General features: G+C 39.4%; 1 protein-coding gene across 2 annotated transcripts in view; it reads right to left on the bottom strand.

The window, feature by feature from the left end:
* The window catches only part of STT3B (STT3 oligosaccharyltransferase complex catalytic subunit B), a 103,975-nt gene extending 86,463 nt beyond the window's left edge, over nt 1–17,512 (bottom strand). Inside the window, exon 1 of one of the 2 annotated variants that reach the window (XM_031662888.1) lies at nt 17,131–17,512. In XM_031662888.1, the coding sequence (XP_031518748.1) occupies nt 17,131–17,441 (311 nt within the window). In that variant the 5' untranslated portion in view covers nt 17,442–17,512. Of the gene's footprint in view, nt 1–13,076; nt 13,200–17,130 lie in introns of those variants that run through there. The other variant, XM_031662889.1, reaches the window with a different exon arrangement.
* Nucleotides 17,513–23,199: the final 5,687 nt, after the last annotated feature.

Raw genomic sequence — 23,199 nt, 5'->3', positions numbered from 1 at the left:
CACCATAAATGTGGCATTGTACAGTTGCAACTGGATCTCAGACTACTCTCACAAACCTCTCTCTGCTCTTGCAACTGATGGCTAGTCATTTTGATTGAAGCCGAGAGCATGTCATAAGCTTCAGATACACAAAGTACCTGTTTCTCTACTTTGAGCAGCACAGAGAGAAAACCAAGGGTTGTTTAAAGGCTGCAAATGTCTTGGAAGACTCCTCAGAGCTACTCTGCATCTTCCAACTTAAAGTTAGATGCATGTGCAAATCAAAAAAAGAACACACAGAGCAAAACTTTTGAACACACATTAACTGAAAACAGGATTCCTATTTTAGTACCATCTCTTCTGCCTCAATTGGCAGTGACAACTGTCGATTTTTATCAGTACCCATTTGAAAAACGAGGGTCTATTCTGATTTATAAAGGACATTTACTAAACTAATTAGAAAAAAGAAAAAGCAACTGGCAACAAAAAAAAAATTACAACAAAGTAAGAGGCTGTTAGAGCATTTTAATGGCACTCAAAAAAATCTGAAAAAAAAATCCTAAGATCACATACAAAATAGTGTATTTGATCAATTAAAACTATCCGGTGACACTTTGCTCAGCTAAGCCCAATAGAGATGGAAATCTAAATAAGGTAGGCAGAAGGGATAGGCACAAGTGTTCTTTCTCTTTATATAACGCACACACAATGTGTATAACAAATCTTTAGGTCAGGCATAAATATTCATATATTATAGAAACACATCTCCAGTAAATATTATATATAAACATGTTATATTTACATTTCTTGTTACTAGCTATTATCTAAATTAGACATATGATTACGCATTATACTATATAGAGGATTTCTAACAATTATTAGATATACAAATATATAATACACGTTTATGTCAGACCCATAGTCATATACTATAAATATAAAGTTTATAACTAACAAGCATTATCTGTAGTAATAATATCCCATGGCCCACAAGTTGGTGTGATGGAAGAGCCAAAGTGGTTGGGCAACTAATAATAGTCAAAAGCAAAATGACCAACTTTCTGAGAACAGTCTGGGTGGAAAGCAACAGCAAAGGGTAAACTAAAATAAAACAATCACTCAGAATAAGCAATGTATACAGGCCTGAGAACTTAACTAAATACCATAGAGGTTAGTGGTATAATACTCAACTTAGTCATCAAGACAAATCAGGAGAATCAGGGGGGATGTTATCAATGAGCAGATACTCAACTGTCCCATTTGAAAAAAAAGTATGTTCCTAATGTGGATATACTTGTTCCTAATGCAGTAATTCAAATAAACAAATAAAAAGATATAAAACATTGAAGAATGTCAGTCGTAGTTTTATTATCTATATGACTTTGGTAAAGTCACCTAGCCTTAGGCCTCATGCTCCTCATCTATCAAATAAAACATCGACATCAGTCTTTTCCATGAATTGCATGGAACACTAACTAAAAAAGAATTAAAATCTTACAGTGATTAATAAATTAAAAATGGTAAATACTAAATAAAATTAACAGTTAACTGAAGAACTTGTTAAGACTGTAACATGGTAATGTGTATCAAAAATCAGTATCAAAGAATGTAGTAAGCAGTCTTTTCCCAAATTCAAATTATCAAAGATTATTTTGTTTAGAAGGGTAATTTCTGGAATATGTGGTTTGCAGAACATACTTTGGCAAAATAATAATTTCTTTGTGCTTGCCAGGTATGAAGTTTGTTCCATATTACAGGGAAACCAAAACTTATCTCTCTCAAAGGGGGAAGATTCTTCACTCCCTTTCCAAACAGAAAATAACGGCAAACTAATGAGGGAGCAGAGAAAGAAGACAATAAAAGGAGAACAAATCAGTTTTCTCCTACCTTTAGAGAGGCTGTGGAGAGATGGTCAATACTGAACTATAGGGAAGCTTTAGTATCCTTAACATATTTAAAATAACTTAAATTTCTGTAAAATAATAACATGCACTAAATGCCTCAGAGATCAGCATGTTTGGTATACTCTATTTTAAAATTTATTTTGAGAATACAAATGTTAAAAATACTTTTATTAAATTTTAAATGGACTCATTTTGTTCCCTGTTTTGCAAATGAGTCATCCGTAAAACAGGGGAGAAAATGGCTGTTCTCCCCCCCACCACCCCCTGATTCACAGAAACATTTTTTTCACTGTTTTAAAATGGCTCATTTTCCCTGTGTTACTATGCTCAACCTGGTGAAATCTTTTTGCCAAACTACTTGACACCTAAACTTTATCACAGTAACATTATATCAGCATTATTATAGCAAATATGTTATACTTTAGTTTACTTCTTAAGCAAGGATAACTACCTCTTTAAGACATTTAAAGTGGAAGAATTCGGGGCAGGAAAGAATAAAAATGAATGAGGCTCAATCATGCAATGGCTGGAATCACCACTCCTGTTCCAGCCAAACAGGAAGGTAAATGACTAAACATTACTTGGTCAAAAGTCTCAAGATGCTCTGTATTTCACTACATGTCCAAGAATCCTTCCACTAAGTATTATTATTTCCACTCTGTCTTTGAATGTTAGATCCAAGAAATCTGAGGTGACATGAAAATAAGTCATGCTGCCTGAAGCACTGTTTTTATACTGCAGAGATACGCTGAGGTGCCTTCAACATATAGAATTGTAAGGATCAGAAACTATACTTTTACACAGAACAAATCTTCCTAATTTGAAGGTTGGGAAGAAGTGTCTACAAATTTATTAACGTCTTTTTGTACTTGTTCAGGCTGTTTTATCCAAAGCTTTGCATTTTGGAATTCAGAATTGTTCTGTGGCATTTCAGTTTAAAGCAACTGAGTTGTACTTGATGCATGCCTACAGTGTTCTTCTTAGATTGAGTCTTGTTCTGTCGTGCAGGCTGGAGTGTAGTGGTGCGATCTCAGCTCACTACAACCTCCGCCCCCCGGGTTCATGCAATTCTTGTGCCTCAGCCTGCCAAGTAGCTGGGATTATAGGCATGCACCACCATGCCCAGCTAATTTTTTGTATTTCTAGTAGAGACGGGGTTTCACCATGTTGGCCAGACTGGTCTCGAACTCCTGACCTCAAGTGATCCTCCCAAAGTGTGGAAATCACAGGTGTGAGTCACCGCACCCGACCTACAGTGTTCTTTTTAAAGTATATAATGCAAACATTTGAATATTAATTATAAATCTCTGGCTTCTATTATAATTTTGAAAAATATTTTGACACTACATTTAAGATGGATTTTGAATATGCTGGCAGAACCTGGTTGATCCAAATGAATAATTTAGAGAAAAAAAATTGAGGAATAAGGAGGGCAGGTAAAACTAGAAAGAACTTGGCGCTGAACTTACTGCCTACTCTGTCACTCTGGGCAAGTCATCTAACATCATATGTCCTCAGTCTACTCATAGCAAAAGTCACAGTTACATTAAAATTTACCACAAGTAAATAAAAGTAATTGTAAATTCTTCCAAGCCTCAATTATTTAGACAGGAAGGGGTATAACAGGTAGGCTGAGCAAAGCATCATGCTGATTCGTAATTGTACACCTTTGCAAATGCTATTCTTTGCCACAAAAATGTCACCCTGGAGGCTGACTTCGAGGCCTATCCTTTTAACATACTAAGCAGTACTCTCTCTTCTCATCTGTAAAACTGGGGCAATAAAATATCTAATAGGATTGCTTTAAGGACCAATTAGCCACAAACTGGAATAAGATATCTGCAACAAATTTAACCCAAACTTAGGATGCAAAATACATATACATAAAACCTCCTACTAAATTAGTGAGACTAAACAACCCAATTTAAAACTTTGGGAGAGACATGAACAGATATTTTACAGGAGATAAAAATGATAAACACATTGCAGTGTTTCCAAAGACGACCCTAAACAATTCTGCCCCTACCTGTATATGCGTCTCCTCTCAACATTGAGCTAAATCTGTGTGTATTTTGAGAACAACAAAATATCATTGAAGTTACTTGTGTCTATTTCAAGCTTAACCCTTAGTTGACCTGGCAGTTTCCTCCCTCTTTGAAATGTTCTCTTTCTCAGAACCCCACTGCAATGCTGAGGCAGACTAAGCAGTCACATGGAGGAGTCAAAAGCCCCAGCTGAGATCCCAATGGAGTAAGACTCCAGATGACTCTCAGCTGTCCAGGCATCCCAAACATTCTAGTCCCAGCTCAACAGCCTACTGAGCCTCCAGGTGACTACAATCATCTCAGCACCTCAGCTGACACATGAAGCTGAAGGACATCCCACTCAACCCATGAAATTGTGAAATAATAAAATGCTGTTTTGTCATTAAGTTTTGGAGTGGTACATTTTCATAAATAACTGAAGCATATTTTGACAAAATCCCACACACAGGTATATACCCCAGCAAACATCCACACATATGCATCAGAAAACAGTTTTAATGTTCATAGTAGCATGTTTCATAATGGAAAAAAACTGGATATTCAAACATCTGTCAACTACCAGATGTATAAATGAAAGTCAGAGAGAAGGATAAATAAGCTAATACCATTTTTTAAGCTCCAAACAAATCAAAAATTAGCAATATATTGTTTACAGCAGGGGCGTCCAATCTTTTGGCTTCCCTGGACCACAGTGGAAGAATAATTGTCTTAGGCCACACATAAAATACACTCACGATAGCTGATGAGCTAAAAAAAAAAAAAAAACAAAAAAACACACACACACACAAAAACACACAGACACACAAACCCCCCCCCCCACAAACTCCTAATGTTTTAAGAAAGTTTACAAATTTGTGTTGAGCCTCATTCAAAGCCACCCTGGGCTGCAGGGTAGACAAGCTTGGTTTACAGATATATACATATGAGAGTTTTATTAAAATATGGCAATGGACATGTTAAACAAAATTCAGCATAATGTTGCCGAGTCCTAAGGGGGAAACTAAGGGGACAGGCTAGAGAAGAAACACAGCCAGACGTAAAATTGGTAATGTTCTGGTTCTGTAGTTGGTTAGGAGGTTCACAAGTATTTATCATTAAGTTTTATAATTATATATAGAATATGACAGCCCATTTTATATGCAAGTTATATGTTAAATATACTTCAATTTATTTAAAAAATTATTTATAACTTTGCATTATGTTGTGATTCTTATACAGCTATATCACTTAATGTTACACACTTTTTAAACGTCCAGAATGATTTCAAAAGGAAAACCTTTCATATAATAGCTGTTTATATCTGACACTTCATTTAAATGCAGTAAATTATTTTAACAACCAAAATAAAGTATTTAAACACATGAAAAGATTTTCCTTTCTAACGAAGTGACTGATTTTAACAACTTTAGAAAAAAAAATCTTCATTTAAAAAGATTTTGGTTGCTCCTCAAACTCATGACTTATGACTGGCCTTTACAGTTTTAAGATTAGATTCATTTCATCTACTTCACAGTTTCATTATCCTGTTCCTTCAAATGCCAGAAAGCTGCTTAGCATATTAAAATAAAAGCCTTCTTTAGCGATGGTCTAGAGTAAAAATAATCTTGGGATTGAAACTAAACTTCTATGGAACAAGGTTATTATATTTTAAAAATTAAGAGCATATGCAACGTTCCCCCCTCCTCCCCGAGATGGAATCTTGCTCTGTCACCCACGCTGGAGTGCAGTGGTGCAATCTTGGCTCATTGCAACCTCTGCCTCCTGGGTTTAAGCAATTCTCCTGCCTCAGCCCGGCTAATTTTTGTATTTTTAGAGAGATGGGATTTCACCGTGTTGGCCAGGCTGGTATGGAACTAGCTAGTCTCGAACTCCTGACCTCGTGATCCACCTACCTTGGCCTCCCAAAGTGCTGGGATCACAGGCATGAGCCACCGCGCCCAGTGGACCATAGGCAACGCTTTAAGTTTCAATGTAGTCAACAAACCCTGCTCACTGTAATAGATTTTTTAAAAGCCACAATGATGGACAAAGATTTGTTTTTAAAAAAGCACACATTTTTAAAAGCAAAAACATCTAGTGAGATCATTACAGCATACTGTTTTAGGATTCACAGGAATATTGCTATTATTACATGGAATGATTCTATAACTGAAGAACTGACCATTTTGTCAGGATTCAATTCATAATAAAAGAAAAATAAAGACTTTATATCTGGTTTATTTAACTCAAAATATCTACAATATTCAATGATCCTCTCCAGTAATTAGACAAAAACAAAGCTATTTCCATTGCAAAGACACTTTAATGAAGACAAGCAACTTATTTCATCCCTAATGAGTATTTTCATTTAGTATCCCTTTAACCTCTTATGGGAAAGTTTAAATGAGATCAGTCAGAGCTGGGATGGTTTCCTAAAGTGTTGCTTAATTTGCATATTAATTCACTATAATCATAAAGTTAAATCAAGAGCCATGAAACCAAATGGATCATTAATCCAACCCCACCCAAATTCATCATGTGCATGAATTTAGTTATTCTAACTAATGCCTATGTATGCAATGATAATTTCAATTCTTACTATTCCTTCGCATCAGAATATATTTCTCAAGTTCAATTAAAATGGCAGCTTGTGAATTTTACTTCTATTGCTGACATGTCTTTTTTCATTTCTCATTTGAAAAGAATAAAACTTTCATAACTCATATGGTTTTTGGATATTAACTAGTTTGTCTTCTCTTATTCAATGTTCCCTAACGAGTGAGTTAACACTTGAGACAGACCTCTCATAAGAGTTACTTGTACTTGGAAGAAATACTCAGGAAACTAAAATCTTCCTCAAAGTTCTTCCTAAGTTATCCATCCAGCCATTCATCTCCCAATTGTTGATGGCTGTCATGATGCTCACATATACCACTTCTTCCATAAACGGTTACCTCCTTTCTTCATCAACTCTTTCTTCCTTCTATTAAGATTAATACGACATATTTATTGAAAGTGGGATGATGATGTTCACTGCACACGTGATCTTACTGACATCACAGTCAAATCCAAAATTTCAAAGTGTTGCACAACAGAGACTTACTATAGTATTACTATTATGACCAAAACATAAAACGTGGTTATCATTAAAGGATCTGTCTTAATATTCATTGTGCACTATGTTCCTAATACCGTGTAGGATATTCTAGAAAGATCAGAAAAATGTTCTTGCCCTAAAGAATCTTTTGTCTCTCTACAATAATAGTAATAAGTTATTATTATATTCATTGGAGGAAAAATGAGCACCAAAATTTAAATCATCATACCAGTACCCTACCAACTTTGGCAAAGAACAGTAAGTCTCCCTGAGTGTTTTTACATACACAGGTGTTAAAATCTCCAAAATGGCTCTGGCCTAGGTAGACAAATAAACTCCTAAGTAAAACTTAGTTTGTTTTGTATTAATAAAACCTGTACCTAGACCTCTCACGTAAGACACATATGATCAACTGTGATTTCTGAGAGAAGTAGGCCTGGAATTTATCTCTCTCTTTGTTTATTTATTTATTTATTTATTTATTTATTTTTTTGAGATGGAGTTTCACTCTGTCGCCCAGGCTGGAGTACAGTGGCGCGATCTCGGCTCACTGCAACCTCTGCCGCCCGGGCTCAAACAATTCTCCTGCCTCAGCCTCTCGAGCAGCTGGGATTACAGGTGACTGCCACTGCGCTTGGCTAATTTTTGGGGGGGGGGGGTTTCACCATGTTGGCCAGGCTGGTTTTGAACTCCTGACCTCGTGATCCACCCGCCTCAGTCTCCCAAAGTGCTAGGGTTACAGGCATGAGCCACCACACCCAGCCAGCCTGGAATTTTTCTTAATAGTCAATATATCTCAGAAAAAAATCTACATTTGAGGAATTCATATAAGAAATACACTAGAGGCGTTAAAATAGGTTAAATCACTCAGTTGGACCATCATCCAACTAGAACCTAATTTGAGCCATTTATATTACTCTCTGGCAGGTACACATGGGATTTTGTGAAGATGGGACACAGTATGTACACCTACCCTAAGACACTTGTTTAAATATTAAGTTTGAATTCTGTAGAAATACTGGCTGACTAAACAAAGTTTGAAGAAAGACAGTCCTAGATTTAAATTTTTCTTTAATAAATAATTATGACAGAAATGCAATATATGCAAAATTGCTAAATCTACACAAATAAACAACAAAATACCTAAAAACCAACCAGGATTGACAATCTCTGCAAATACATCAATACAGCAAACACTCCATGCTTAGGGTTTTCCTAAATTCCTCAGCTCAGACCTCCACTTCCAGTATTCTCTTTCTTGCTTTCAAGAAGTATCAAACAACCAATCCCTCCTTTACGCCAATTTTAATATACAATACTTTAAAATAATAGTTGACAAAAAGCCATCATTTAAAAACTAGTCATTTTGCATTTATCTGATTATCATTTGTCTCCTGAAAGACATTGATGTCTCTCTCTCCCACCCACTTTCTTAAATTCTTGGTTTGTGTAGATAAATTAAATCTCTGGACAATTAGTACCTTAAAACAAAGTTGTCAAAGTTACTCTAGTCAAGGATGACTCCAGCTCAAGGGTTCAGACTTAAGATAATTCTTTCAAATCTCAAGTGAAGAGAAGAATACCTTCCCCTTCTCTTTCCTAGAGGCACTTCCTGCTATTAAAGAACAGGCAACCCCATCAGGTGAATAAGATACCTGGTTAGTCAAATTATTGCTGAACGTTATTACTTACATACTGTCAACGATCCTTTGACCAACAAGGATGAATCTTAAAGAAAATGCTCAGCCAAAAAAAAGAAAAAAGAAAAAAAGAGACACAAAAGCCACAACTTAAAAATAGGCAAAACTAAACTGTATTGTTTAGCAATGCACACAGAGTTTATCACCTATGAGAAAAAGGAAGGATGTCATCACTATAGTCAGGGGGTGGAGTGGGTTGAGAAACACACCAGGTTGTCTAAGGTGTGGCAATGATCTTGATCTGGGTAACAGTCACATGGGTGTTCATTATACTTTACATTAGATTTATATTTTTCAGGATGTGTCATACTTCATCATAAAATAAAATTGTTTTAAAAACTGAAACTGAATTATCTTTTCTCCTGTAATGAAATCCTTTGCAGAACTCATTTCTTTGCTCTTGTTTATAGAACCATTTAAGATTTATTTTCAAATAATATAACTGTACAAGAGTGCTGCCTTCCAACAGTTCTGTACTCACTCCATTTCTGATGTGGGTTACATAAATAAGATGTATAATAATTTACTTTAATAACAAACCTTCCAGGCTGGGCATGGTGGCTCATGCCTGTAATCTCAGCACTTTGGGAGGCCGAGGCAGACGGATCACGATGTCAGGAGATTGAGACCATCCTGGCTAACAAGATGAAAACCTGTCTCTACTAAAAACACAAAAACTAGCTGGGTACGGTGGCGGGTGCCTGTAGTCCCAGCTACTCGGGAGGCTGAGGCATGAGAATGGCGTGAACCCAGGAGGCGGAGCTTGCAGTGAGCCGAGATCGCACCACTGCACTCTAGCCTGGGTGACAGAGCGAGACTCCGTCAAAATAAATAAATAAATAAATAAAATAATAATAATAAACCTTCTTAAACAAGGTATACTCTACAGGTGTTACTGGTATTTTAAGAACAGGCATCAAATAATAAACATGTGGTGTGCATGGTGGTCACGAGTGAGTTTCCAGTTATGATCCTTTTCTCCAACTCCTTATGGCCTGTGTTCTCCTTAAGACAAATTTGGTCAGCAACTAACAATAATTTAAGCTGTGGATATACTAGAATTTTGAAAAATCACACTACACTCATTTTAATTTTTTTTAACAGTGTGGGCAAAAACATAAAATTTTACCTTCGAAACTAGTATTTGCATATATATGTATACCTTATATGTTACAACATTATCTATGTATTGTGGGGGTGGGGGGCAGAAAGTGAAACAAAGCACCAATATTTAAAATTCAACACAATTCATTTGAAGGATTTTATAGGTTGGAGGGGCTGCTAGATATCACTAAAGAATACCATACTGGGGAGAAAAGTCTTTAATTACTTGAGAGTAGCTAATAAACCTGTAAGGCATGGGGAAAAAAAAACACTCCAAAAGAAAATATTATTAACTTGGTTATCAACTAACCATTAATACTTTAACACACGTTACTAATATCAACAAAACTCCTTTAAATATGTCTTTATGCAGTAACATTTCCCTTTTAATAGGAATGAGCAAACAAGGTAAAAAATAAGAAAGTTTTAAAACTTACACTGCTAATTTATGGAGATTACAGACAACCAGTACACACATTTTTTTTAAATAATCAATTCCAAATAAGTAAAGCTTCACACAAAAGCTCTATTTGTTTCCATATCTAAGCCTGAATTGTCAACATTTACAATATTGTAAATTTAAACTGAGTGGTAGAAAGTAACTTCCCCTCATCTTCTGAAGTAACAATTTCAAACAACTTTTCAAAATATTCCCTTCTACAGCAAACATAGGCGCAAAGAAAATGGAAAAGAATCTAGCCAAGCTATAAATGTATCACCTTTGAAAAAGTATTATCCTTCTGGTCCTTAGCTTCTTAGAAAATAGACAGGTGGCCAACATATACTCTTAAAAATCCTGTGGGTTATAGAATTCTGAGTCTACTCTGAAAGTTCAGCTCTCCATCTCCCAATTCCCTTAACTGGCATGGTTTAAGACTTCCAATCTCATTATTATGAACTTTTTACAGACAAAATAAACCTTAATAATATTCAGTTGGATTTGATCATCTTTTCCTCTCATTCATTCAGCTACTCTCTTCGAAGTTTCTGAAAATCCCATAGTAATTGAAGGTTAAAAGTCTTAAAACCATCAACTCGTCTCTTTGCTCCATCAAAACAATCAAAGTAATCAGCTACTATCCAACTAATAAGCTTAGTTAGCTACAGCCCAGATTGTGAAGAGGTATTTTGATAGACCAGTATTTTAAGACTCGATTTGGGGCACCTGATAAAAAACATAAATTAAACAGAGGACACTTTTAGTTAAGCTGGCCCTGGAAGCAGAGGGTGTAGTAAGAACAGACTTTGGAGTCAGGCAGACCTGTATCCTTCAATTCTTGTGGGAAATACTGAATTGAATTATCTTTTGTCTACGGAAATAAAAGACATTACCTCATCTCCTCAATTCTAAGATGTCATTGGATTGTAAAACACTGTAAAAACTAAGCATCTACTCATTTAGAACAAACATTAAAGTTATCCTGCAACATTAAGTTCCACAGAAAGAATAGACACAGTTGAGAGTGGTCAATCAGTGCCAACTGTCACAATTTTTTAGAGATTCGTTTGTCTACATATAATAGCACAATCTTGAACAACACAAAGAGGCATTCACTAATTCATGTACATCTTATATTCCAAAACATGTTTAGATGTTTTTCATTTGAAACTATGAAAGCATTTTTCCAAAGACATAAAATTCTAAATAGTGGTTAGATTTCCTGGCAAGCCTACAAATGCAGATTAATGTATATTTACCTAAATATGCGAGCCTCTGGGGCAACTGATCCTATCTCCCCCAGCACTAACCCTCACCTCCTAATACATTCCACTTTAAAAACAAACAAAAAATCCTACAGTATTACCACTTTCTATCAATTTCTAAATTCCCGGAAATTACTCCTTGTCAGAAGTAGGTAAGAGGAGGACAACAGAAGCCTTCTCAGAAGAATTACTGGTTTAAATACAAAAAGCATCCACCAAAATCAAGTAGAGATGGTTGAAGACAGAGTAGTTGGAGAACCATTTACATGTTTTCCCCTTTCAACAGCATTAATTTGGCCAATATAGTGTATCTGTGGGTCCTATTATCATCTGGAAATGTTTTTCTTTTTTCCTATTGCAGGGATTTACAGAAGCCACTTTTGCAATCACACTAAAGCTAAACCATGACCTCTGGATGAAAGATGACAGAGACAACAGGCTGACCTATAAAAGTCTTCTAATAATTCAAGGAATTTAGGAGTTTCACATGAATTACACCTAATAAAACCAACATCAACATCAATATCCATCTATCCACTTCAGAGTTTCTTCTGAGACACCAGATTCAGCAAAGTCAAGTAATTTAACAGATGTGGAACTAATGCACTGATTTACAATGCACTCAGGTAAGCTGCTAACCAAAACCTGGAATGATGGAATCTGATCCTAATTTCAGTCTGAGGATACTGAAACAGCATTTATATACAAATGTTCAAATAATATAGAAAACAAACACTATGCAGAAATAAATCCTCTTTATCATGGCATTGGGGAACAAAGATGGTATTCTTCATATCATAGTAAACAATGTCTGTCTACAAGCAGGATTTAAAAGTAGTAATGGACAGGAAGATATGCTAAAGCAAAATATTAATTGTAGAATCTAGTTGGTGAGCGTGTATGAGTGTTCACTATAAAATTCAACTTTCTTGTGTATTTGAAAATGTTTGTAATAGTTTAACAATAGGTCTGTTGAATTGTGGGGTCTTTATAAGCCAACTGCAGTATTTTCACTCCCTAAGATCATTAAGTTTTAAAAGTAAACAAATTGAAGGGAAAAACATGATTTGGTCACTTGAGAATAATATTAACCTTTCCATCCTTCATTTCTGAGAGCATGTGTGCACAGATGAATACTAAGATATAACAATAAACATAAATGTTAACATTTTCTCAAACTTATTGAGAGTACAAAAATTGATTAGGTACAGTTAAGTTAGCCCATATTTATTAACAACTGGGTCAGAGATTATTAAGTAAATCCTTATATTCAGTTTCTAATGTTTATAACCAATGTTGTCTTTATGCAAACTATTCATGGCAGTTAAGGGGCATGTAGTCCTATCCAAGTTAGCCTTTAAGATATGAAAACCCTAAAAAGGGAAGCAAAAGTCCCAAGGGCATTCATGACAGACCCAACTACCCTAGGGACTACACTTCATGAAATCCATGATTACTACCTATAGAAGCCACCACGCTCAACCGAAATGGGAGTAGTACCAATCTTATCATAAATTCACACAATTTAATTGCCAATGAAATCAGTAATCAGTAACAGTAATACCTGGTCTGAAGTGCAGCTGGACTGCTGATGCTAATGATCCCACAGTCAAAGTGACTTTTTAAGATTTGGGGACGTTTGTGTTCTAAAACTGGTTTTGCTACCAATTTGTCCTCTTCAGAACTGAGGTCAACCGCCTCTTTTTTTCATCTGCAAAGTGAAGGAAAACATGGAGACCTCAAAGTACAGGAAGTAGTCCCCAACTTATAACAGCTTATGTTCCAAAGGTTTATCACTCCTTTGAAAACATATCTATACTAATTAACCAATTTATACCATAGTTTCTTTGGAAAAACTGCACTCTAAGTTCCAACTCTAAATTGCAACTTTCTGCCCAGCAAAAAGGCATCTGCTGCATTTTTGCTAACTACAGCCAAAACCTAAGGCTCAGAGAATTCTCCCTAGGGAGAACCCACTTTATAACCTGCGAAGGCAGGAAAAAAAGACAGTTCTCACATAGGGAACTTCATTGCTTCTATGGGAAAGGCTACCACAATTTAACAAGATAATGGATAAGGAAAAGGTATCCGGCTAATATAAAGTAAAAGTATTATCAGTTACAATAAAAATATGTAGAAAACGCATTTTGCTCCAGATAAAAAGGTATAGTTAAGTACTATTAAAGTGGTTGATTAATCAAATGTTTGGCAAGTACAGAACACATATTTCCAAACTGCTTCCTCCTATCTGTTCAACTCAGCTGATAAGGGAAGAATTACTAAAGTGAAGTCAAATTGTTACCAAAAATGTTGCTAAATTCTAAAGTGCAGTGTATTTCAATAAATAAATCACACACCACCCCTCACGACAACTGGTAAGATATATAAAATAACTTGGGTGACAAATTTAAAAAACAAGTGTAACTCTGGGATGAGAAGTCACTTTCAGCAGCTAACTTGAGTCTTTTACACAATTTAAGAACTACTGTAAAATTTAAAGAAATAGCTCACAGGGAAAGTAAACCCTGCACTTAAAACGACTTTCAGAAATGAAACCACTGATAGAGATATGGAAAAAGAGGTCAGGGAAGGTATGAGCAGGCCAGAATAAATTGGTTTGTGGACGCACAGCCTGAGAGTAACATTTAAATATTATTAAAGGTCTGTGTCATTGCTATATATGATGGTGATCTGAGCAACTCCCAAACTAGAAACACTAGAGTGTTCACCTACAGACCAGTTCAAGAGGTGCGACTATTAGCAGCTATAGAAGAAAACTAAATATTTAAAAGCCCAAAAACGCTTTAAAAGCCCAAAGTAATAATGGCAGGCAATCTACACATCCCCCTCCTTTTAACCTTTTCAAAAAGAATGACTGTAAGAATTAGGTAAGAATGAATGAGATGCCTAACTACTTGAGATCTTCAAAAGACAGAAAAAAAAAACCAAGAAGTAAACAACGTTTTTTTTTTTTTTTTTGTCTGAAATTTGATTCTCTCATTAAGTCACCTGAATTAGACGTTAGATTCATATTGACAAATCTCCATTCATGGTAAGGTATAGGGACATTTCATTATTCTGTAAATCTCCTTACTACTAAGCAGGATTATCTAACATTATGAATATAAACATTTAATTAAGAATAAATGTCAATATTAAAACTATATGCAGAATACCTAAATTAAGTAGCTCTTTAAAACAGATATATATACTTTCAAATGGTACAAACTTAGCTAAATGATAATGTGTCAGAAATACGTTTTCACATATTAAAAAAATGAAGCAAAACACATTTTCTTTTTTGAGACGGAATTTCGCTCTTTCTTGCCCAGGCTGGAGTGCAGTGGTGCGATCTCGGCTCACTGCAACCTCCATCTCCCGGGTTCGAGCGATTCTCCTGCCTCAGCCTCCCAAGTAGCTGAGATTACAGGCACCTGCGCCACGCCTGGCTAATTTTCGTATTTTTAGTAGAGAGGGGGGCTTCACCATGTTGGCCAGACTGGTCTGGAACTCCTGACCTCAGACGATCCGCTCGCCTCGGCCTCCCGAAGTGCTGGGATTACAGGCGTGAGCCACTGCGCCCAGCCAAACATATTTTCATGTGCATGAAAAAGAGTTATGCCCTCCAAACATATTGTTGAAACTGGAAAAAAAAAACTTTTAATTCTTGACTACACTAAAAAAAATTAAAAATTAAAATTAAAATTAAAAAATGAACCACCTTATCTGTTGAGCAACCCTATAAGCCTTTTCATTACTGCATTACTCAATTTTAGTGGGGATCTTTGGCTGACTTGATGCAGATTTCTAATCTTAAAGAAAAATGACAAAACTCTCATCATTAGTTGTGAATTTTTCTGCAATCTTTAATTTCAGCCCCAGAGTTACTATTAAACAGTACTTAGCCTTCTATTTTTAAAAATGTTACTATGGAAATATTCACAATTTTGTTACCTGAAATGTTTGGTCAATCATGCATTTCTGCTATTTTAATCTGAAAAGAGAACTTTCTCTTTTCATATTGTCTAGTAAATACTAGCTTTCATTTTCTGGTTCCAATTTCATTTTTATCTAATTTGCTTAAGTGTTTCAAAATAAGACCACCTAATATTGTGTCAATAAGCCTTCACAAGTATTCTTAGGCTCATTAACAGTCCACAGTAACATATTTTCTTCCGTGATTGCACGTTAACAAAAAGGTTATTTTTTTTAAACTAGTGTTAGAAAAAATCAAAACTTCTAAAATGTAATGAAAACATTTCATGGAAAATTGTCACAGTAATTAACTGATCTAAATTGAATTGCCCATGAGTGGGCCCCTATGGTGTTCAATAGATGTTGCAGTATCAATTTTTCTCTCCTTAACAGCACAACTTAAATCTGGTATATTACTATACAGATAAGTCACCCCCCGCCCCCGAACATTTATTATCTATATAGTTAGTAACTCTCAAAAAAGATTCTCTCTCTCTGTATTTCAAACGATAAAACAAATATCCTGAAATTTAATTAGGTCTAACCGTGAGGAGGTAAGACTAACTCAAGGCTGACAGGTCTACAAAATACACCACTTTAAAAGGCATACTCTCGGGGAAAAATCCTAACTCGAGTTGGGCAAGTTGTGAAAAAAAAGTTAAAGCAATCTTCCCATCTAGATAATTCACAGACCAACGTAGTGTCTAAGTTAGCTAGTGCCGTTAAGAGTGGGGTAATTTCCTTTACACTATGTGCAACTTCGATATTATAATCTAGGACTCCCATCACTGTGGTACTCTTTGCTCTTATCCACAAGCCTTCCTGCAGACCAATAAAGGAATTAATGTAATGCTTTCAGATGTTGTGCATAACACACTAAGGGTGACAGTAGCTAAGAGAGTAAGGATCTTGTTCTAAAAAGCAACCCAAGACGATAGTGGAACAGTAAGGAGCTGAGTGCACTTAAGAGCTCTGAAAAAAAGCCATTCTTTAAGATACCTAATGATAAATAAATAAGAGTAGCTAGCTTTCAGATCACTTTCAGGGATATTATTTCCTTCCCTCCAACACGCCACTCACTCTCCTTTTCCCTTCTCGTATGAGAGCAAAAAAAGAAACAGTAAAAGCGTAAAACTGCCAAGGGTGAGTAGCCGGGGTTCCAGCACATCTGGACCCACCTCCGGCGGCAACAGGGCAGCCCCCTGGCCAATTCCGTCTGAACTAGCAAAAACGCGCCCGCAAAAATGAAAGAACGCGAAAGCAGCGGGCGAGGAGGGCGGGGAATCCGCCGACAGTCCGCGGAGGAGCTACCTGCCGGCTCGTGGCGTGGCGGGTCCGGACTCAGCGACTAAAGCCGGCTGCGAGGGGCTGCACCCACACTCCTGGCAGTCGTCGCACTAGCCCGGCCGAGGGTCAAGGTTTCGCTCCCGGACCCCGACGCCCCGCCTCAGGCTGCTCAGGGCAAACTTCGCCCACGGGCAGGGGGCGCGCCCGGAGCTCCTGGACCCGTGCCCGCCTCAGCCAGGACGCTAGCGGGGCTCGGCGGCGGCGCGGGGCCAAGTCGAGGAGAGCCGCGGTCGGCAGAGGAGCGGGTCCCGGTTTCCCGCGGGCCGCGGGCGGGGGAGGGGCGGCGGGGCACTTACCACGGGTCGAACTCGTGGATGATGCTTTCGAAGCGGATGACGGCGAAGAGGCGGGAGCTGAAGCCAGCAAGCCAGGCCAGGAAGAGGATGGTGAAGGAGAGCAGCGACTGCCACCCAGCCGGCTGCGACAGCCCCCCGGACAGCCCCGCGGGGGCCGGCTTCGGCGGCGCCGCGCCGCCAGCCTTGTGCGCGCACTGGGCCCCGGGCCCGTGGTGGCCGTGCCGGCTGTTCCCCAGGGCCATGAGGCCACTCCACGGGGACGAGTTGAGGGACGACTTATGCTTGCTCTCCGGGGCCGAGGGCTCCGCCATGTTGTGCCCCGGCGGCGGGTCTAGCTCTCCTCCTCCGCCGCCGCCGCCGCCTGGTGCGAGGGGTGCTGGGCGGGGACCCGGAGGAGGAGGAGGAGGAGGAGGAGGAAGAAAAAGGAGGAGGGAAGAGCTCTGCGCGCTCCCGCCCTCAGCGCCGCGAGGCCGGGGGACTGGGGGTGGAGGAAGCGGCGGCGGGGAGTCTCCGCCTCAGCAGCGGCTGCGAACGCCGCTCTCTCAACCCAGATGGCCCCTGCGCCCCGCTAGCCATCCGTATCCCCAGTGCAGCTGCGGCGGCGGCGAAAGCCGACGGGACGAGGGCGCCAGAGAAGCAGCAGCAGACGGAGGCGGCACCACGGCTCTAAGAAGCAATGACATTCCCTCCCTCGCCCGCCGCCCGCCCAGCCGAGAGGAGCAAGGGGAGGAGCCCCCTGGAGTCCGGGCGGAGCTCAAGCAACCTCTGACTCCGCCCCCGGCCCGACAGGAACTGGCCCCTCCGCCTGTCACAAAGCGACAGGTCCGTTAGGGGGCGGGCCCAGAACCGCGGCGCCCACCAATAGGGGCGCGAGCTAGGGCGGCGCTCGACCCAACCGTCGCCCACTTCCCCTCCCCCTCCCGGCCTCGCGCCCATTCGCCCGGAGCGGCCGAGCTGCGCGGCTACGGCTTCATTGTCAGTTGAAAGACGCGGTTTCGCGCGCCTGTGCGGTCGGCGAGGAAGGGTACTAGGCGGCTCCGCTAGATTCATGGAGCAGAGCTGGGCTGAGGGGCGGGAACTGTGGAGCGGCCTCGGTCAAACTCGGCTTAAAGGGCGCTGAGAGCGCCGCACCGACCAGCGGGACGCTCGCGGGCTCTCCGCGGTCGTGACTTTTAACCCGCTTTGCGCGGAGCCCTCACCACGTGACGGACGCGCAGGCGCATTACCATAGCTCTCGGCGCGTGGGTCTGGCCGAGGGTCTCTGCCGCCTGCGGCGCTCCTTGCCTGGCGTTGTGAGTGAGCCCGCGGTGGCAGTGACATGGCCTGCCCTGCTCCCTGTACTCCACGTCCCGCCTCCGGCTTCTGCGGCCGCGGGAATCCGAGAATGTGAGCGAAGACAAGTTTTCCGGCACCGGAAACTGGTTGGAGCCGGCAAGCGCGCCCCTAGCTCCGGCAGGCAAAATGCGACCTTCTCTCGCCCTTTGTCGTTTGTACTCCGTATTGCAAAAGAACTGTATGTTCACTGGAAATATGGGAAAATGCAGAAATGCATTAACGGCTGCATACATTCCGTCGAATGAGTGAAACTAACTTACCCTGGACGTTAAGCTGTTTCCAGTTCTCACTTTACTAAATAACAACAGAACGAAGATTCTCGTGCACGTATTTCTGCACGTCTACCTTGTATTTGTATACCTTCCATTCCTTTCCCCACGTCCCCCCTCGTCCGCTAAAATAAAGTGTTACCAGATAAACTCAGGGCAAAATAAGGCTAAACTAAGTGAGGTAGTGGGGAGACTCGGATTGCTCTGATATAAACCCCATAGAAAGTACGGAGCTTTCGGCGTAATCGGTGCCCAGTAAATACTTCTTCATGTCAATTCACAGCTAATTGTACATTTTATTAGGTAAGTAACATCTGGATATTAACGGGCATATTAGTGTAAAACTATAAAGGCTCTGAATTATTTTCTTAGGTGATTCAGATTTTTCTCTTTAAACTACAAGTTGTGTTTCAGTATTAATAGAGGCCTTTTCAAAATGTTAGATAAATGAACTAGCTATTTTGAGGTAGCTCTTTGAAAGTAAGGCAACTCCAGCTCCCCTTTTAACCTGCTAAGTGGTTACGTTTTGTCTTGTTTCCTTAAAAAAACCGTAAATAGTCTTATTAAGGAAAGAATGAAAAGGTTTCCAGAAATAGATTTTCCCACCAACAATTTAATAGCCGACATTTATTGAACATCTACATTTTAAGGAGAATTAAGATAAAATATTAACTGCCTCTGTTACACAGAGAAAGACGACATGCTTTTCCTCGTAGCCCAAACGGTGATGCTGAAATGACAGCCAAGGATTTTTGTCTGTGTTCCCTGAACCAAAGTTTTATCAGCCTGATATAAAATTTGTGTTTTAATTTGTTTGGATATTTCTATTTTATTGTCTTTGTGTATCTATTCCCTATTAAGTTCTACGTTATCTTCTTTTGCTTCCTGTTTTGGCTGTTTAATGGCCATAGGCCTGGTCTGAAAAGTGACAAGGCTTAGTTCTAGTCTAAGTCTTCAAGGCTAAGTTCTAGCCTATGGTTGCTTACTAGTCATGTAGCATTGGACATGTCGCCTGCATGGGTTGCCCTTTCTGCTGTTAAAGTCAGTTGTTAATGTTAAAAAAGATAGCTTATTTGAAAGCATTTTAGGAAATTGTTAAGGAACGTGCAAATACAGGGTAGTGGTAAAGGTAAAAAACATGAAAACCCTTTGATTTTTGACCTTCATTTATTCACTCATTCATTCAGCAAGTATATATTGAACTCCTTTATGCCAACCACTGTGAGTGAACTGGGATGCATTGGGATTCAGCTAGGAACAGGAGAGACGTGCCTCCTACTCTCACGGAGTTCACCAGCCAGCCCTAGGAAGGGAGGTACTAACCAAATCATCCCATGGTTCAGGACCAAAATGCAGGGTGACAAACACTGTGGAGGACAGGCACGTGGGGAATTTGATCTACATGAGAAGGATGAGAAACATTACCCTGAGGAAGCAGCACTGGGGGTGATGATGAATGGACTAGGAGAAGGATAATGGAACACGTTATGTAGACAGAGAAACACATGCAAAGGCTCTGCAGTGGGACGGGAGGCATACAAGGAATCCAGAAAAGTGGCTGCAACACAGACAGTGGGACAAGGTAGAGTAGGAGTCAAAGGAATGATCAGATAGTGTAGGTCCTTTTAAGAGGTGTTTTTTGCTTCATTTTAACTTCAGAATATTGAGAAGCCATAAAGGGTTTTAAGCAGCATGTGGTGTATTTGAGATAGAGGGAGAGAGTTGATCAGATGTGTGTTTTGAAAAGATTACCAAGGCTGCAATGTGAAAAGCATTTTGGAGAGGAGACCAGTAAGAGATCTCATATCTACCTGAGAATTCAGAGGTTACTTTTGTGAGGTATATGCTATTGTGGAACCACTAGAGAACTCATAAAAATAAATTGCAGCATTGTGAATTCGCAATTTCTAGCCTATCAACGTGGAAAAATCGTTTACAGTTTGTGCAAGAAGCTTGAATGTGTTTGCCTCTTTGCACTTGAGGTTCTTAATCCTGCTAGGTGCTTGTAACATCCTCATGAGTTCAACTCTCTCAGGAGTCAGATAGTCAAAACACTGGGTGCAACGTGATGAGCAGAGTGGTGTGGAATCAGAGGCCCAGCTTCCAGGGGAAGGGAGTATTTGAGCTGAAACTTGAGGGATGAGCAGAAGTTCACAAGACACACCAGGAAGAGGGATAGGGGATTCCAAAAAGGAACAAGGAAGTCCTTCAAATTAATACACAAAGTTTAATATTAATGAAGGTGCATTGGGAGATGAAACTGAAAGAGAGCTAAGAACCAGATTATCAAGGACTTGTCTGCCTGGTAAAGGAGTTTAAATATTATTCTGTAAGCAGCTGGGACTCATTGAAACATTTTGACCAACAATAACATGATCAGACTTGGCTGATGGAAGAAAAAAAATGACAGTAGTATGAAAGATGTACTAGAAAGGGTGAGAGTAGAAGGAGATAAATAAGGAAGCATTTACAGAAGTTTAAGCAAGAGAATTAGGTACAAAAACTGGGACAGACAGTAGGGCCCGGAGAGGAGAGGACAGATAGGAGAGGTATCAAGAGGGTAGAGTCCAGAAATTGGTGATTGGGATAAAATAAAAGTAGGGTTTAGGACAAATCTGGAGTTTCTGGTTTGGTTATTTGGATGGAAAGTGATGTCTCAGAAATACGAAGCAAAGGACAAGCAACAGGTTTGGAGGGAAGAGGATCAAATCAGCTTCGGACATGTGATGTTTTAGGTCCCTGTAGGATACCCAAGAGGAGCTGGATAACAGACACTTAAAGAGATGTGATGCTCAGGAGGGAGGGTTTTCTGGGAATAAAGGCTTGGGACTCCATGGCTATGGATGAAATTTTGCTGGAATCAAACTTATAGACAAGGAGAGAAGGGTTGAGGATACAGCCCTAAGGACCTCCCAAATTTAGATGCCCAAATAGAGAAATCAAAGAGAAAAAAGAAGCAGCAGAGAGAGTGATGTCCCAGCAGTGAAGAAAGGGAAATAAAGTGAAGTCAGAAGTAGCACAAGGTACAGAGAAATGGAGTGTGACACAGCTGAAAAGTGTACCTTTCTTTTGGCAACCAGGAGTTCACCAGTTACTTTAGCAAGGTCAATTTTAGTGGAGTCATAGGGGCAGAAACCAGATGGCAGCAGGTGAGAAGGGATCAGTGGCAAGAGATGTGCAGGCAGGGAATGTATACCACCTTTTCTAAAAGTCTGGTTTCAAAAGCACAGACAGGACCACCAAATCAGACCAAAAAAAAAAAAACAAACAAAACAAAACAAAAAAACAAAAAAAACACCTAAATTATGATCTGCAGTCCCTAGCATTTCTCACAGTGATCAAGAAAAGATTTAAGTGCCTGTAATGTGTCCCAGGAATGATACAGGTCGGAGAGTGAGTTTCATTCTTCCTAGAGAAACACAAACAACATGACATCTGCGCTTGTACCAGACACACCACACTAGGGGTTGCCACAGTCTGTCACATAATTGACATTTGCAAATATCTAGAGCGGAGATGCACTGTCACATTTTATCTTTATTTGCTACCATTGAAACACCACCACACCCTAGTCTTAAGATTCCAGATCATATATAGCAAATTAATTTTCTATTTTAGTACTCCTGAAAATTCACATTTCTATGCCCACTATCTCATGATTTTCATAAAAGGACATTGTAACAGTGAGGCAAGCATTTGATTTCAAAAAGGGCCAAAGGATAATGGCTTAAACAAATAGAAGTTTATTTTCTTTCATAAAGTGAAATCCAGAGAAAGGTGGTTGCTGGTATGAAGTCACTTGCTCAACAAAGCTTTCCACTTTTTCTGTCTTTATACTCTTTGCTGGATTCTTGGATGTCATTTTCACCCCCTTTTATGCTGTCCTTTGCATTGCATAGCAGAAGCTGAGGAGTACTTTTCCCACATTCTTTTCTCATATGACTCCATGTTACTTTTTGTCAGTGAGGGGAGCTCAGTCGACAAAAAAGACAGAGGATTTCAGATAGAAAAGAAAGAATGGGCAAATGTAAGATTTACACATCTTTTTGGCTGGTGTGAGAACCACTTACATAATTGTCATCGACTAAGACAATTTTGGGGAGCTTTTTGGAGATTATTGAGAACTGGAGCAGTTTCCTAGAGAACTTCTGAGAGCTCCCTGCTTTAGTCCTTCAGGCTAAAGTTTTCAAAGTCTCCTTCATTGACCTTGACTTTCAGGCAACAACTTCCCTTATCTTTATTCCCTATGGTCTTTCAACATTAGTGTAAATAATCATTCTTGATTAAACCTTTTATTCCTGAAGTACCTAGGGTATCTCTGTTTTCCTGATTGAACCTAGTAATACACTTTCAATTCACTTAGCGCATTGGTTTTCATTGTCTTGATTATTGCCTCACTATTGTAAGATAGCTGCTGCAGTCCCAGACATCACACGGGCACTTGAGGCAGAAGGTTAGGAGACAG

The sequence above is a fragment of the Papio anubis genome, chromosome 2 (genome assembly GCF_008728515.1).
Source record: "Papio anubis isolate 15944 chromosome 2, Panubis1.0, whole genome shotgun sequence".
NCBI classification, from domain to species: domain Eukaryota; kingdom Metazoa; phylum Chordata; class Mammalia; order Primates; family Cercopithecidae; genus Papio; species Papio anubis.
This window is presented reverse-complemented; position numbering and strand designations above follow the sequence as displayed.